Source organism: Antechinus flavipes, chromosome X (genome assembly GCF_016432865.1).
Source record: "Antechinus flavipes isolate AdamAnt ecotype Samford, QLD, Australia chromosome X, AdamAnt_v2, whole genome shotgun sequence".
Lineage (NCBI taxonomy): Eukaryota > Metazoa > Chordata > Mammalia > Dasyuromorphia > Dasyuridae > Antechinus > Antechinus flavipes.
Window position 1 is genome coordinate 31,403,631 of NC_067404.1, and position 15,887 is coordinate 31,419,517.

Here is a 15,887-nt window from a genome sequence, read left to right on the forward strand (position 1 = left end):
CTGAGAAGGACCTCAAAGGCCCTTCATTTTACATCAGGGGAAACTGAGGCCCGAGGAGAAGGGACCTGTCCACGGTCACACATAGTAAGTGTCCGAGATGGGATTTGAAGCTAGGTCCCGTGAGTTCAGAAACCGTGGCCATTCACTCCTTCATGGAGATAGGAAGCGGCAAAACTGGGATTCGTGCCCAGGTCCCACTGACTCCAAATCCATTGCTTTCTTCCCCGTGTCACGTCAGCTCTAGTCCCCATTGCTTCAAAATGACCACAACCTGCTTTCTCCCCCCACTCCAAACACCCATTCCTCAGCTAAATGCACGGAAAGCGAGCTCATTCAATTAATTCACACCAAGCTGTGAATGACTAACAACCCTGAACTATCTCGTGGGGTTTGCTAGTTAATATAAATTAATGTCTATTTAGAGAAATGGCGTGTGGGGGTGGGGTAGAAGGCACAGGCTATTCTGTCTGATCACATCCCATACTTTACTTTTATGTAAAAGGAAACAGGGATGGGGCAGAGGAATATGAGCCTGGGCTGCCAGGCCCCTTTCCAGATGGGAATACGAGGCAGTCCTTGCTCTATAGAGATCCCAGGGCTGTCTCTGGATCCGCAATGGTAGGCAGACGGCGGGCCCGTCTCGGGCTCCACAAGCGGAGGCGGATGGCGGGGCCGTCTCTGGATCCGCAAACACGCCGCTTGGCCCTACACTCCGGACGCGGTTGTACCTGTGACTCAATGGCATCCATCTCCCCCAGCAGCCCCACTGGAGGTGGAAGAAGCGGCCCACCCAAAGCCAAGTGTGGCCCTACCACTATGTGTCTCTACCCACCTGGAGGGGCTCCCAGCAGCCGACAGATCGGCGTACCTACTCGCTGGGAGTGGAGACCTTCACACTACGGGCAGGCTCGGCCCAAAGAGAGAGTTTCAGGCACCCCGGGGTTATAGGTTCGTCCAGAGCAGCCCCAGGCTCCGTCCATTCCCCCCTCGCTTGGCCAAACTGACCCGAGAAACGCGTTCTTTGACTACATTAAAGGAGCCGTAATTATAATCATTTACGTGAACAGCTTGCCATTTATGCCTAATTACCCTCCAGCACAAAAATAATTAGGCATATCATGAAATAGGTGTCAGATTAACTTTGTTATAAATTTGATTTGGGGATAACAGTAAAATCTGCTCGTGTACGTTCAATACTCATAGTTCCTAAGAGCTGAGATCTAGAGCCAGAAGCGAGCTCAGAGGCCAGTTAGTAAAGTCATAAACATTTTACAGGTGAGGAAACTGAGGCCTGAGGAGATGAAGTGACTTTCCACAAGGTCCTCCAGCTTATCACACTCAGTCACAATCCCCCCCCGCCCATCTCATGGAGATTCCAGGCTCGTCTCTGTCAGATAGCACAGGGGTATGCCGGGCCCAAGAGAACAAAAGAGCCTCTTGCTGGCCCATACTAACTCCAACTGGAATAAGGATCTTAATGTCTCTGCCAGTCTCCTACTTCGACTTCTGAATCCTTCTTTTCAAGAATTGGGAGTCTGCTCTTGAGTGCAGCTCCAAGGTCCAGTGGTTAGAGAAGCAGACCAAGAATATCTGAGGTCAAATCCAGTCTCAGATACTTATCAGCTGTGTGACCCTGGAGAAGTCACTTTCTGGGGATCGTAACAGCACCGACCTCCCAGGGTTGTTTGCGATGATTAAATGAGCTTGTAATTGTAAAGCATTAGTACGGTACCTGGCCCACAGTGAGGGCTATAAAAATGTTAGTTACTATTAGTATTCTTCTTAGAGTCTGTGTCAGCTTCAGCCTAAATCTCTGCTCTGGCTTAAGAAAAGTCCTTAGGGACAGCTAGGTGGCACAGTAGATAGAGCACCAGCCCTGGAGTCAGGAGGACCTGAGTTCAAATCTGGCCTCAGACACGTAACGCTTCCTAGTGTGTGACCTTGCGCAAGTCACTTAACCCCACTTGCCTCAGTAAAAAAAAAAAAATAATAAAATAATAGTCCTTAACTAGAAATCTGCAGAGAAAAAAAGCAATAATGAATGAACTTACAGGTTTTCCTTTGATGCCGGGAAGTCCGGGCAATCCATCTTTTCCTGGACGGCCAGGCAAACCAGGAATCCCTGAAGCTCCAGGGAGACCTGCGTCGCCTTTGTCACCCTTCATTTCTGGGAAACTGATGGTGTCCCCTGGACTTCCTTTCGAACCTGGCTCTCCTGAGGCACCCGGAACTCCTGGAAGGCCCTGGGACCCAAAAAGAGAGAGAAATGCTCTTTGCTTTTCCCTTTCTCAGATCCAACATGTTTCCTGAGCACAGAGCCTTGTGAGAGCTACGTCTGAGAGGTGGGAGGCCAGGGATGGGGACTGCTGCATACATCCTAAGACTGATGGCTGTGTTATTTCATTTGGCTAAATGGGTTTTTTTCCTTTTCTTTTTTCATTCATCATTACAAGGCATGGCTTTCTAAGCACTAGGAGAAACAAACTAGAAAACGAAAATGAAGAAAAACAAAAGAAATCATTTTTTTTTTAAAAAGAGCCTGCCTCAGAATGGCTAGTACCGAGTAATCAACGAATAAATGTTTGTTGATTGGTTGATTTCCACTCATTTAAAAGCTCCACTTTTCAAATGCACCTTTAAAAGAGCTGAAATCAATGAATTACCTTGTAACCCCCCCCCAAAAAAAAAAAACAGGGACCGTTTTTTCTACCCCTTTCCCTGCAATATGTTTGATACTTACTGGCGATCCTACTGGACCGGTGGCACCGGCATTTCCTTTGGCACCTTTCTGCCCAGGGAAACCACGAGCTCCTGATAGGCACACACATATACAAAGGGAACTGCAGTGTCTGCAGGGCCTCCAGCAGCCCTCCTGTCCACCCCACCTGATTTTATAGAGGAGGAAACTGAGGCCCAAGGAGAGCATAGGATTTTCTAGAGGTCACTCCCAGTAGCAAAGATCTAGAGTTGGAAGGGAGCCCAGATGAGGAAACTGAGTCCCAGGAAAGAGAAGGTACTTGGCCAGGATCACAAAAGCAGCAAGTGCTCAAAGCAATTTACCAGCATCCCATACAGTTTGTGAAAAGAGTCCCTATTTTAGCACATCAAGAATCATTTCTGCTTCTTGGAATTGGGGTCATATCCTTCCTGGGCGAGCACAAAGTCCCCGCGTACATGACAAACACATGGGTTTGTTCATTAGGCAGCTATTCATTCCTCGAGGATTCGTGCCCACTGAGGACTAGCCAATTTGTGCAGCTCTTCCAGTTGCCAGCAGCCACCCCCTCGTAGGGGAGAGAGGAGAGAGAGAGAGAGAGAGAGAGAGAGAGAGAGAGAGAGAGAGAGAGAGAGGGAGGCAGCCATCCCAGCATGATCCAGTCAGCTGCCACTCCTGCCCTTGGCCTGACACTCTGCTTTGGCCTAGGAGACACCGTGATAAGCAAAGAACAGAGGCAGCAAGACTGGAAGAAGGAAGGTGGAGGAAAAGAAAGATGGGAGGCCACTGCCTTGAACTGACAGCTGAAACGAAAGCTTCTTTGAAATCTAGCTTCATGGAGACAGTGTTGCCTAGTGGCTACACAGCCAACCTCCAATTAGCAGGACTTGTGCCAAGTCTAGCCTCTGTCCCATACTGACTGCCTGGCTCTGAGCAAGTTCCTTCACTGGGAGAAGAAAGAAAGGAAGGAAGGAATAAAGGAAAGGAGGGAGGGATGGAAGAAGGCAGGGAGGTAGGGAAGGAAGGAAAAGAAAAGAAGGAAGGAATGAATCAATGAGGGAAGGTAAAGGAAGGAAGGAAGGAGAGGAGGGAGGGAGGGGAGAAGGGAAGGAAGAAATTAATAATGTAACAAAGAAAGGGAAAGAAAGGAAAAAGGAAGGAAGAAGGGAAGGAAGAAAGAGAAAAGAAGGAATGAACCAATGAAGGAAGAAAAAGGAAGGAAGGAAGGAACGAACAAATGATGGAAGGGGAAGGAGGAAGGAAGAAGGAAGGAAGGAAGGAGAGGAGAGAGGGGAGAAGGGAAGGAAGAAATTAATAAAATAACAAAGAAAGGAAGGAAGGAAGGAGAGAGAGAGGGGAGAAGGGAAAGAAGAAATTAATAAAGTTGCAAAGAAAGGGAAAGAAAGGAAAAAGAAAGGAAGAAGGGAAGGAAGAAAGAGAAAAGAAGGAATGAACCAATGAAGGAAGAAAAAGGAAGGAATGATGGAAGGGAGGAAGGGAAGAAGGGAGAAAGGGAGGAAGGAAGAAAGGAAGGAAGAAAGGAAGGGAGAAAGGAAGGAAGGGAGGAAGGAAGGAATGAACCAATGAAGGAAGGGGAAAGAAGAAAGGAAGGAAGGAACCAATGAAGGAAGGGGAAGGAAGGAAGGAATAAATGAAGGGGGAAGAAGAAAGGAAGGAAGGAACAAAGGAAGAAAGAAAGAAAAGAGGGAGGGAGGGGAGAAGGAGAAGGAAGAAATTAAAGCAACAAAGAAAGGGAAAGAAGGAGAAAAGGAAAGAAGAAGGGAAGGAAGAAAAAGAAAATAAGGAATGAACCAATGAAGGAAGAAAAAGGAAGGAAGGAAGGAAGGAAGAAAGAATGGAAGGAAGGGAGGGAGGGAGGAAGGAAGGAAAAGAAAAGAAGGAAAGAATGAACCAATGAAGGAAGGGGAAGGAAGAAAGGAAGGAAGGAACAAAGAAACGAAGGAAGGAAGGAAGGAAAGGAGGGAGGAGGGGAGAAGGGAAGGAAGAAATTAATAAAGTAACAAAGAAAGGGAAAGAAATGAAAAAGGAAGGAAGAAGGGAAGAAAGTAAGAGAAAAGGAATGAACCACTGAAGGAAGAAAAAGGAAGGAAGGAAGGAAGGAAGGAAGGAAGGAAGGAAGGAAGGAAGGAAGGAAGGAAGGAAGGAAGAAAGGAAGGGAGAAAGGAAGGAAGGGAGGAAGGAAGGAATGAACCAATGAAGGAAGGGGAAAGAAGAAAGGAAGGAAGGAACCAATGAAGGAAGGGGAAGGAAGGAAGGAATAAATGAAGGGGGAAGAAGAAAGGAAGGAAGGAACAAAGGAAGAAAGAAAGGAAAAGAGGGAGGGAGGGGAGAAGGAGAAGGAAGAAATTAAAGCAACAAAGAAAGGGAAAGAAGGAGAAAAGGAAAGAAGAAGGGAAGGAAGAAAAAGAAAATAAGGAATGAACCAATGAAGGAAGAAAAAGGAAGGAAGGAAGGAAGGAAGGAAGAAAGGAAGGAAGGAGGGAGGGAGGAAGAAGGAAAAGAAAAGAAGGAAAGAATGAACCAATGAAGGAAGGGGAAGGAAGAAAGGAAGGAAGGAACAAAGAAACGAAGGAAGGAAGGAAGGAAAGGAGGGAGGGGAGAAGGAGAAGGAAGAAATTAAAGCAACAAAGAAAGGGAAAGAAGGAGAAAAGGAAAGAAGAAGGGAAGGAAGAAAAAGAAAATAAGGAATGAACCAATGAAGGAAGAAAAAGGAAGGAAGGAAGGAAGGAAGAAAGAATGGAAGGAAGGGAGGGAGGGAGGAAGGAAGGAAAAGAAAAGAAGGAAAGAATGAACCAATGAAGGAAGGGGAAGGAAGAAAGGAAGGAAGGAACAAAGAAACGAAGGAAGGAGGAAGGAAAGGAGGGAGGGAGGGGAGAAGGGAAGGAAGAAATTAATAAAGTAACAAAGAAAGGGAAAGAAATGAAAAAGGAAGGAAGAAGGGAAGAAAGTAAGAGAAAATAAGGAATGAACCACTGAAGGAAGAAAAAGGAAGGAAGGAAGGAAGGAAGGAAGGAAGGAAGGAAGGAAGGAAGGAAGGAAGGAAGGAAGGAAGGAAGGAAGGAACCAATGAAGGAAGGGGAAGGAAGGGAGGGAGGGAAACAAATCTCTCCAGTCCTACCATGACCATCTTGGCAGGTATAACAGAAGGTAAGTCGAAGCTCTGGTGAGAGTTTCCCTGGCAGTTCAGGGTTTGATTTCTCCACATTCCAAAACATCCCACAAAAACAAGGAAGGATGAGCGGCTCCAGAACTCTTTACCTGTGAGACCCGGAGGTCCTGGCAGCCCAGGCTGCCCTGGAAGGCCAGGGAGGCCAGCTTCGATACAATTGAGGCAGGTGTCCCCCTTGTCTCCTGGAGAGTATTGTATTGGAAACAAAGGCAAGATACATGAGCATGTAATTTTTTATGGCGGCTCTGCTGAGCCCAATCCAATGTCATCCCTACTTAATGGAAGGTTCTATTTCGTGAATTCAAGCCAACTAAGAGAAGCCCACGGTGTGGGACTGTACCTTTCACTCCTTGCTCTCCTGGCACTCCTCTGTCCCCCGGAGATCCTGGTGGGCCCCGAGCTCCCTTTTCACACACCGCACCATCTAAATTAAGAGTAAAGACCAGCAGCCCCTGCGGTTGGATTTTGGAGCTGTTGGCACTCAGCCAAAGAGTCTAAGCCAGGGGGTTTTAATCTGGGGTCCACGGATCCCCAAGGGATTCACGGACAGATTTCAGGGGATCCGTGAACTTTCACTGGGGGGAAGAGCTATCAATTTCAATCTAATTGATTTCCTTTGTCGCCCTACATCTTTTATTTTACACATTTAAAAATATCACTCCGAGGAGTCCGCGGGCTTCATGAGAACCCCGAAAGATTTGAAATCCCTGAACTAGACCAAAAGAAATCTCAACAGGTTAAAAAGAAGCAAGACTTCCTTCGAGAGAGAGCAAGCCAATGAACTGGAAGTAAACAGTGAATGCAGGCCCTTCGGCTAAAAGCAGCCCCAAAGGGCCCGGAAGGCACGAAGACAGATGATTTATGAAAACTACCAAAGGACACATTTAAATAACAGGGCCTCCCTAAAAATGTCAAACACAGGGGTGGCGACAGAATAGAAGCCTTCAGATGACAAAGGTGGCGGGGGGCACGAAAGCTCCCAAAGGGCGGAGACTGTTTCGGTTTTGTTACGGAATAGCACGGCGCCTGGCACATAGTAGGTGCTCGTTGCTTGCCTGCTGATTGATTACTAGGCCACAAAGCAGGCATAAAGCCTGTGTAGTTTGGAAGATGCTTTAAAGTAGGGGAGAGCAGAGGTCTTACTTACTAGAAGGGAAATGAGGTCCCGGTTTGCCCGGAGTCCCAGGGAGACCGGGAGCCCCGGGCTGCCCATCACGTCCAGGTTGGCCAGGTACGGGGACGCCGGGCAGCCCTTTAGCTCCCTTCTCGCCCCTTTCCCCAGGAAAGCCAGGGGGTCCGGGAGGTCCCGTGACAGTAGGCCCTAGACAAGAAAAAACCCGTATTACAATGAGCGATGTCTTCGCGTGTTACAGATGCTCCTTGCAATCTCTTCGGGGTAGCAAGTAATGGCAGAATCCGTCCTTCAACCTAGCCCGCACGCCGGGTTATATTGCTATTTTCTACTTTGGGAGAAGAAGGAGGGAAGTGTCAACATTTCAATCACCTTTGGAGGTGGCAGAGAGAACAATCTTCAAAGTGTGCTCTATGCTTTTAGAAATGTGCTGAAAAATCTCTGCCTTTCCTCATTTGACACAAAAATAATTACATTTCTCGCAAGCTCAGGAAGGCTCAAACTCAAATCCTGGAACTAGTTTCTGGGGACCATTAAAAAGAAAACAGACAGACACCATCGATCTGAGATGGGCTGCAGGCAGCCCTGTTGGGAGGCGGGGCCCAGACTAGCTGGCCTCCAGGTGGCCCTCCCAGCCTGCACTTCTCTGATCCGCACAGCCACACCGTAACCCGCCGGTTTATTAAACCGACACGGTTGCCAGCTTAACACGATGCGGGGCTAGGGCCGTGACGCCTCCGGGCCTCTCCCGGCCATTCCCGGGCACATTGCGCGATCCGTGGAATCGTCAGCCCCCACATCAGGTCCCACACATCCCATGACCTCACTACAGCCTAAACAGGGGGCTGGGTTCCCTGAATGGGGAGAGATGCAGCCATCATATTTACTGCTGCTCAGACAGAATGCCCCCAGGCTCAAGCCCAGGGGTTATGACCCAAGATTCCCAGCAGGGCAACAGCATTATGGGAAATCATAAGTGGGGGGGGCACCAGGAGGCTGACCCACAGAGGGGGGAGCTGTCACCCACTGGGATAACAGCAAAGAGATGGGGCAGGAGCTTGAGGCTGGGCCCGCTGGGTACCTCCGGTTCCTTTTGGCGTCTGTGTTTCCGAACTGGGAGCTAGACCGGTCCCATGACCACTCTGCCCCATCCTTTCACGGTAACGTTGACAAACAGCACCCTCCCCGTGGAAATTACTCTGTATGCTCAGGTGCGCAGCCAGCATAGCTTAGCAGGCAGGTGGCTGCCAGAAAAGCCAGCAGGTCTTGGTTTCGAGTCCTGCCCCCATAGCACTAGAGCCCCAGGCTCTGAGCTGTAAAAGTGCTGCTGACCTACATTGGGAAAGGAAGTTTTCTCCATAGCAAGGAAGTCAGATTATCTTTATCCCCAGCACCTAAGAGTAGCTGGAATACAGGAAGGGTTTAATAATTGCTTCTTTGATTGAATTGTTTGGTGGTCAAGACAGTGAAACGATGTGATTCCAAATGTGTTTATAGACCTTCTTGTCAAGGGGTCTGGTGGGAGAGGAAGCTGAAATTAGATTACTCCTTAACTGTGAATCTCCTTTTATAGATGGAAAAACTGAGGCCCAGAGAGGAAAAGTGTCCGGCCAACAAAGGGGGTTCTAAAACCTAAGGCCGAAAGGGTGGTAAGAAGCCATAGAGTTTGCTTTCATTTCTCTAGTGTTTAGTACCTAGTTCATAGTAGGTGCTTAATAAATGCTGATCGATTGACCGACCGATTGCATAGACTGAATTCTTTGAGAGGAGGGACTGTTTCACATCTGTATTTATACCTACTGTGTATGCCTGACACACAGTAGGTACTTGACAAATATGTGTTCATCGACCGGCCTTTCGACGGGCCCGTACGAGACGCTCTTAGCTCTTTGACGTTAGGCACCCTTGCTTACCTGGAGGCCCAGGAAGGCCGGGTAGACCCGGTGCCCCAGGGGAGCCTTGATCTCCTTTCTCTCCCGGCAAGCCAGGCAAGCCCAAGTTCCCTTTTTCACCAGTCCCACCACGAGGAAGTACCTATAACGGGAAGGTGAAGACCGCTAGATGCCAATGGGCGAGGAAAGGAGGGGGAGATCGGGGACCATTAGCAGAACCACTTCCTGGGATGTCCAAAGGGTGTGGACAACCGCGGAGGACCATGGAGCGGCAGAATTTCCACAAGAAACTTAAACATAAACCATTAAACCACTACTTGGGTGATGATTTCTTTCTATACCGTTTCTCATTAGACCTGATTCTCTCATCGATTCTTTTGGTTTCCAAAAGGATCTTTCTCTGTTCACATGTGAACATTCCTACCTGAGCCTCCCTGCCTCCAAGCCATCCTCCACAATATGAAGAAATTCCTTCTCAAAAACCAACCTCCATTGGGTCACTCCCCTGCTCAATGACAGGTGATGGCTCCCTACTGCTTACATTATGAAATGCAAATTCTTCCACTTTGATTCTGAGCCTCTAGCCTAAGACATCCCTCCCCACCCCCTGCCCCCAGCCAGGAACTTATCACTAGAACTAATTCCAAGTCCTTTATAGCCTCGGCACACACTTCTGCTCTTAGTTTGGGTAGAAATTTAGGGCCCTTTTTCTTCCTTCGATGGCAGTCCTTTCTTTCACTGGAATGGATTTCTAGGCAATCTCATCTTACAGATGGTAGGACTGTTACTTATTACCTCTGTGATCCTTTAGACAAGCTACACAGAGGCCATCTATCCCAACTCACTTAATTTTACAGAGGGGGAAACTAAGGTCCAGGGAGGGGAAGGGACCCATTCAAGATCACACATAAGATCACAGATTTAGAACTGGAAGGGTCCTCAGAGGCCATCAAGTCCAACTCCCTTTATTTTATAGATGGGATAAACTGAGGCCCAGGGTCACACACTGGATCCCAGCTCTAGAGGTGAAGGAGCTTCAGAAATCATTTACTTCAATACCTTCATTTCACAGAGGAAGAAATTGAAGTCTGGGGAGGTTTAGTGACTACACAACCCTGGAGCCAGGAGGACCTGAGTTCAAGTCCAGCCTCGGACATTTACTAGTAGCTATGTGATCTTGGGCAAGTCATTTAACCTCACTGACTTAAAAAAAAAAAAAAGACTGCTAGAGGCCACAGAAAAAATAAAAGGCAGAGGTGGCCTTAAACCCAAATGCTCTGATTTCAAAAACTGTTTTTTTGCAGGCAGGGTAAGCATGTCTTATCAATTCAGCTCGAGAATCTAGGCAGCTCTAGGTGGCCGTGCTGAGTATTTACCACACGTCCATCCGACAATCCCCGTTTTCCTTTGAGACCCGGTTCCCGCATCCCCCTTTCTGATCCCTCCCGAGTGCTGGGAGTCCTCCCTCCCAGACCACCTTGAAGCAGCCGTGTTTAGCCTCTCCGTGTTTACCTGGCGTGCATTTCTAGATGTACCTGTCTCCTCTATTAGAACGATGGCCGTTTGGGGCCTTTTAGATTTCAACTCCCTCCACAGCCCCTGACGATAGCCGATGTTCCGTGTGCTATCCGGGGAGAGGTCCTAAATGTGGGAGATAGAAGCTTCCCAGAAAATGGCTAAGGATTATGGGAAGAGAGTGTTCAGCCCTAGCTTGTTTCAGTCATGGTAAAAAAAAAAGAGGGAAAGAGCTTAAACTGAAACAAAATAGTATTTTGTTATTGGGGTTTGGGGGGATTGGGGATCAGCTCTGGTGCTGCCGGTGGCTGGCTGTGTAACTTTTATAAAAGTCATTTAAAACAGTCTGAACCCCAATTCCTACATCTGTGAGAGGGGGCTGGGCTAATCAAGCTCGAAATCTCCCAATTCTGGGATTCTAGAAAACGTTATTTATGATACGTGTGGAACGACCTCGGGACCAGCAAGATTATTGGCCACCGGTGACCCGTCCTCCGGAGTGGGGTCGGAACTTCTCAGCTTCCACGGTGCCGACCAAAGGCTCCTTTGGAGGAGGGTTTGGGTATGGGGGTCATATCTGGGGAAAGTGAGGGAATACGGGGAAAGCTTTGCCCAAGGTCACACTGGTAGCAGATGCAAATGGAAGGGTCATGACGGAAGAAATAGCTTTGAATTTGGATGGGAAAACCCTGGCTCTCATCTGGGGCCTGGCATTGACTACTCTCTGGCTGACGAGTCACTTTCCCTTGGTTTCTTCTTCTGTAAAATGAGAGGGAACACACTGGGTGGACTCGGAGATCCCTTCCAGCTCTACATCTGGGATCCTATGTGGGACCTTGGATGGGTACTTGCCCCTCTCTGGGCCTCAGTTTCCTCATTTCTGAAATCAGGGAGGGGGGATGGACTAGAGGGCCGTAGTGATCACAGTTCTAAACCTGCAACGTTGTGAAAGGGACACCCCCAAACCCGGATTTTCCCATCTCTTAAATTTGGGGGGTAACTAGAGGGTCTTTGAGATGACAGTTCTAAACCTGCAACGTTGTGAAGGGCCACCCCAGGACCTGACTTTTCCCATCTCTTAAATTTGGGGGGTAACTAAGAGGGTCTTTGAGATGACAGTTCTAAACCTGCAACGTTGTGAAAGGGACACCCCCAAACCCAGATTTTCCCATCTCTTAAATTTTGGGGGCTGGATTTGTGAAAGGGACCTCAGGACCGGCACGGGGAGAATTCTGCCAGTCCCAGAGAGAGGAGAAAAGTGGAAAGCTGCCCAAGAGTCGCCTTGAGTGCAAGGAGCCCTGTTCTGTCCTCCCAGCATCCCCGCGCCTCCAGGCCCTCCCAGGCCTGCTCTGGTTGCCCAGGCCGCCACTCTCCAGGCGGAGAGTCCCCCCTGGCAGGCAGGCAGGCAGGCAGCGTCCAGCGTCTGCATACATAACATAAGCTTTCATGCTTCCCTTCCCCTCGCTGCTTCAGTACACTCTCCCAGTTTAAAGTTTCCCCAACTTTTGGCCAAATAAAGAACAACTGAAACCTACGCAATTAAATTTAACAAAGTCAGAAATACATTGGGGAATGTCAATTTCACAGTGAAAATCCCTAAATCCCACAATTAGCCTTTCGCGGAACCATTTTCTCCATTTGTTACCAAGGGCGCCCAAAAAGCACACGCTCGGAGCTGGGGAGGTCTGAAATCAGGCAATTACAAATTGAGAAAACCTATTAGGACTAAATCCATCTTTCCCTGGGGCCCTCCAGGGGAAGGGCGGGGAGCCCCGCTCTCGGCTTGGAAGTAGCTCTCGCGCCACCTGCCGGCCGCCGGAGGAACGGCCTCGGCAATTAACGGAGACCCAGGAAACAACAGTGCTGGGATTCTGCATCTGTAGCGTGGAAAAGTTACACAAAGGAAGCGAATCACAGGGCTCCTCCGGGATTAGGCCGCCGCTAAAGCGTTTGCGGAAAGCCCACCGCAATTATTTTGGGGGGGCGCCCGCCGGGAGCCATTGGAAATTGGCCCTTCTTTCTCCCGCGAACGTGTCCTCTCCCTTGAGGGAGCTGCTGCTGCGGCAGCCTCGCGAGCCGCACCCGGCCCCGGGCCCAGCACACAGTAGGCTCTCAAGCAGTGCTTCTTATTGGCACGTTTCCCTTCAGAGAGGCTCGTCTCCCTGGAGAAAAGATCCGTTCTGCAACGGGAGGGGCCGCTTTGGGTTTTTCCTTTGTAACCCCCACGCCCAATGCCAGCCGGCAGCCCCGGGCGTGCTTAGGAAAACGTTTGGTGATGGATCGGTTGATTTGGGAAAAGGAATAGGGTCCTCTGGGATAGAAGGAGACTGGGCAGGTGGGGCCGGGAGGGAGGGAGGGAGGGAGGGAGTGCTCCCAAAAAACATACAACTCAATAGGAGGAGGGGAAAAACCACATAACTTACAAGTCCAGGCGGGCCAGTGGGGCCGGTGTCACCTTTTTGACCCTGTTAATGAAATTGAAAAGCAGGTTACTGAAAGGAGAGAGGGAGAGAGAGAAAGAAAGGAGGAGGGAGGGAAAAGAGGAAGGAAGGAAGGAAGGCAAGAAGAAAGGAAGGATGGAAGGAAGAGAGGGAAAGGAAGGAAGGAAGAAAGGAAAGAAGGAAGGAAGGAAGGAAGGAAAGAAGGAAGGAAGAGAAGGAAAGGAAGGAAGGAGAGAAGGGAAGAGAGGAGAAAGAAGCAGGGAGGGAGAAAGACAGGAAGGAATTAATGAAGAAAGGAAGAAAGAAAAAAGGAAAGAAAGAAGAGATGGAGGGAGGGAGGAGGAAGGGAAAGAAGAAAAGAAGGAAAGACATGGAGAGGAAGAAAGAAAAAAAGAAGAGAGAGAATCAGGGAGGGAGGAGGGAGGAAAGAAAAATAGAAATAAAGAAAGAGGAGAGAGGGAAAGAAAGAAAGAAGAGGAAAGAGAAAAAAGAGGAAAGAAAAAGGAAAAAGAAAAATGAAAGGAAGAAAAATATCGCAAATGGAGAGAGAAAGAAAGAAGAGGAAAGAGAAAGAGAGGAGAGAAAGAAAAAAGGAGAAAAAGGGAAGAGAAAGAGAGAAAAAGAAAGAAAAAAGAGAGAAAGAGAGTTGTGTGTTCTTTGCAATGATTTTTATAGAGTGAGGAGCCTGCATGAGCTACACACAAGAAAGGGAGCCCGCAGCCATGGAAAGGGGTGGTGGCCAGCCAGGCTCGGCTGCACTCAGGGGCTGCCAGAAAGCAGCTCAGACGCTGCTCGATGAGCCCCCCTCCGAGTCCCCGTTCCTCACCCGTAAAATGAGGGAATTGGTCCCCCCCCAGCCCCGTTTCTGCCACGCTAGAACCCTAAAGTAGCCGGGAGCTGGCTCTCCGCCGGCGCTCTGGAAGCGGGACTGGAGCCGTGGGTGTTGCCCGGCCATGTTCTACAGGTGAATTGCACGGCGTCCCGGAACTTTTCCGGGAAGGGGCCGGGGCCGGCCCCGAGGCGCCGTTTAGACAAAGGGTGGGGACGGGGGTCCGGGCAGGCGGGCTCCGGCCAGCGATCCGGCCGCTTTGGTTCGCCCGGGGCCCTCGGACGCTGCAGCGAGGAATTAAGATGGTCCCGGCTTAACAAGACAAAGCCCTGGCCCCGGCGGGCAGAGATCTGCCGCAGCGTTGGGGACCGGCTCCACGCAACCTCCCGCACCCTTCCCCACGGCCTTCTTCCAGCCAGCTAACTCCCTCCAACAGCCCCGCGTTAGCCAGCGGCCCCCAACAGACATTTTACGGTCTCTTTCGGGGGATCTGGCCGCCGTGTACGGCCTCTCTCCCTTTGAGAAAGAGCTTCGTTCTAACGTTTTATTTTGTTTGTATGTCACCTCCAGTTCTGATTCGATTCCCCCTCCCCTCAAACCTCGCTCCCCCCACCTAGTAAGCCGTCCCTGTTAACAAAGAGAGAGAGAAGAAAGAAAGAAAGAAAGAAAGAAAGAAAGAAAGAAGAAAGAAAGAAAGAAAGAAAGAAGAAAGAAAGAAAGAAATCAAGAAAGAAAGAAAGAAAGAAAGAAAGAAAGAAAGAAAGAAAGAAAGAAAGAAAGAAAAGGTGAAAGAAAGAAAGAAAAGGTTAAAGAAAGGAAAGAAAAGACAAGAGAAAAACAAGCCTTTCAACAAAGCCAATCGATAGGTGGTAGGAGGCAGCTGAGCACAGGAAAACAGCGCTGGGCCTGGAGTCTGCCTCAAATCCGGCCCCTGCTGCTTACTCTGCATGGGACTTAAGCAAAGGCCCTTCTCTTCCTCCTAACCTCAGTTTCCTCATCTGCAAAATGAGGGTGTTTAGACTCCATTACCTCTGAGGTCCTTTCCAGCTGTAAATTTTTTACAAAACTAAAAATCCAAAAAAAAAAGGAGGGGGAGGGGGGGGGTTTCAACACCTACCATCAATGCCTAGCTGTGTGAGAGTTTGGCCAGATTTATTTACAGAACCAGAGGTGGAAGCCATTTGTTTCCCCCCCCCAATCCAGGAAATGGATCTCTATTTAGAATGTACCCAACAGGTGGTTGTCTAGCTTCCAGAGAGGTGGATGCCTTCCCCTCTCTGTGCCTCAGTTTCCTCCTCCATAAAACAGGAGGATTGGGTTTGCTGGCCCCTAAGATCCCTTCCAGCTCTAGATCTATCTAGGTGCCTATAAAGCAGAGGATAAAGCAGATCTCACCTCTGAGACCTACTCTTTGTGTGATCTTGCCAAATCTTTGGGCCTCAGTTTCCTCCTCTGTAAAATAGGAAGATTGAGCTTGCCAGCTGCCATAGTCTATTTGAACTCTGATTATTTATGTAATATTTCATGCCCCCATGTCCTCATCTCTTAAAAAAAAAAAAAAGAGGGGCATTTCCTAACTCCTCTCCCACTGAGCTTGATCATGGTCATTTTTTGGTGATTTGGCTTGGCAGAAAAAACTCCCAGAAGGGGAAAGTCCTCTTTCCAATGATGGCGGCTCATCTGCTGTGCAACTGCCTCCGGAGTCAAGGGCTGATTTACCTAGGAGCAACCCGTTATGGAGTAGGAGAAGCTTGACTTGCATCTCTGTGTATTCTCACACCTGCCTGTTTTTATCTTTCTTTGTATCGCAGGCCCTTACCACAGTCCCCAGTACACAGTAAGCATTTAATCAATACTTGTTGATTGATTGATTGTCTCTCAGAGTGTTTATAGAATCCCTAAATGACTAGCCTTAGTCAAACTGAGGTTCTAAAGGAAACATGGAAGCATTTACAAAGAATGAGTCCTAGAGCTGGAAACAACTGTTGGATGGAGATGACCGATCTGCCCCCCGGGGGGGGGAGATGCTCGTGTGCCCAAATCTGGAAGGATGGGCACTGGACTGAAACCCCTCGGAGGCCCCTGGGTGCGATGGGCCGGATCCGAAACCCGTGGAATGGCTCTTTTTCACAAGGGGTTGCTTTGTTTAAATTCAAATAAGCATTTTGAGCT

At 48.9% G+C, this 15,887-nt stretch overlaps 1 protein-coding gene across 1 annotated transcript in view; it reads right to left on the bottom strand.

Annotated features, from left to right (window-relative positions):
- The window catches only part of COL4A5 (collagen type IV alpha 5 chain), a 228,849-nt gene that overhangs the window by 128,932 nt on the left and 84,030 nt on the right, over positions 1-15,887 (bottom strand). Inside the window, exons 18-24 of the mRNA XM_051969028.1 lie at positions 12,869-12,910; positions 8,952-9,072; positions 7,054-7,227; positions 6,247-6,330; positions 5,996-6,088; positions 2,741-2,811; positions 2,052-2,243 (exon numbers count right to left, since the gene is read on the bottom strand). Coding sequence (XP_051824988.1) covers positions 2,052-2,243; positions 2,741-2,811; positions 5,996-6,088; positions 6,247-6,330; positions 7,054-7,227; positions 8,952-9,072; positions 12,869-12,910 — 777 coding nt within the window. The remainder of the gene's footprint in view (positions 1-2,051; positions 2,244-2,740; positions 2,812-5,995; positions 6,089-6,246; positions 6,331-7,053; positions 7,228-8,951; positions 9,073-12,868; positions 12,911-15,887) is intronic.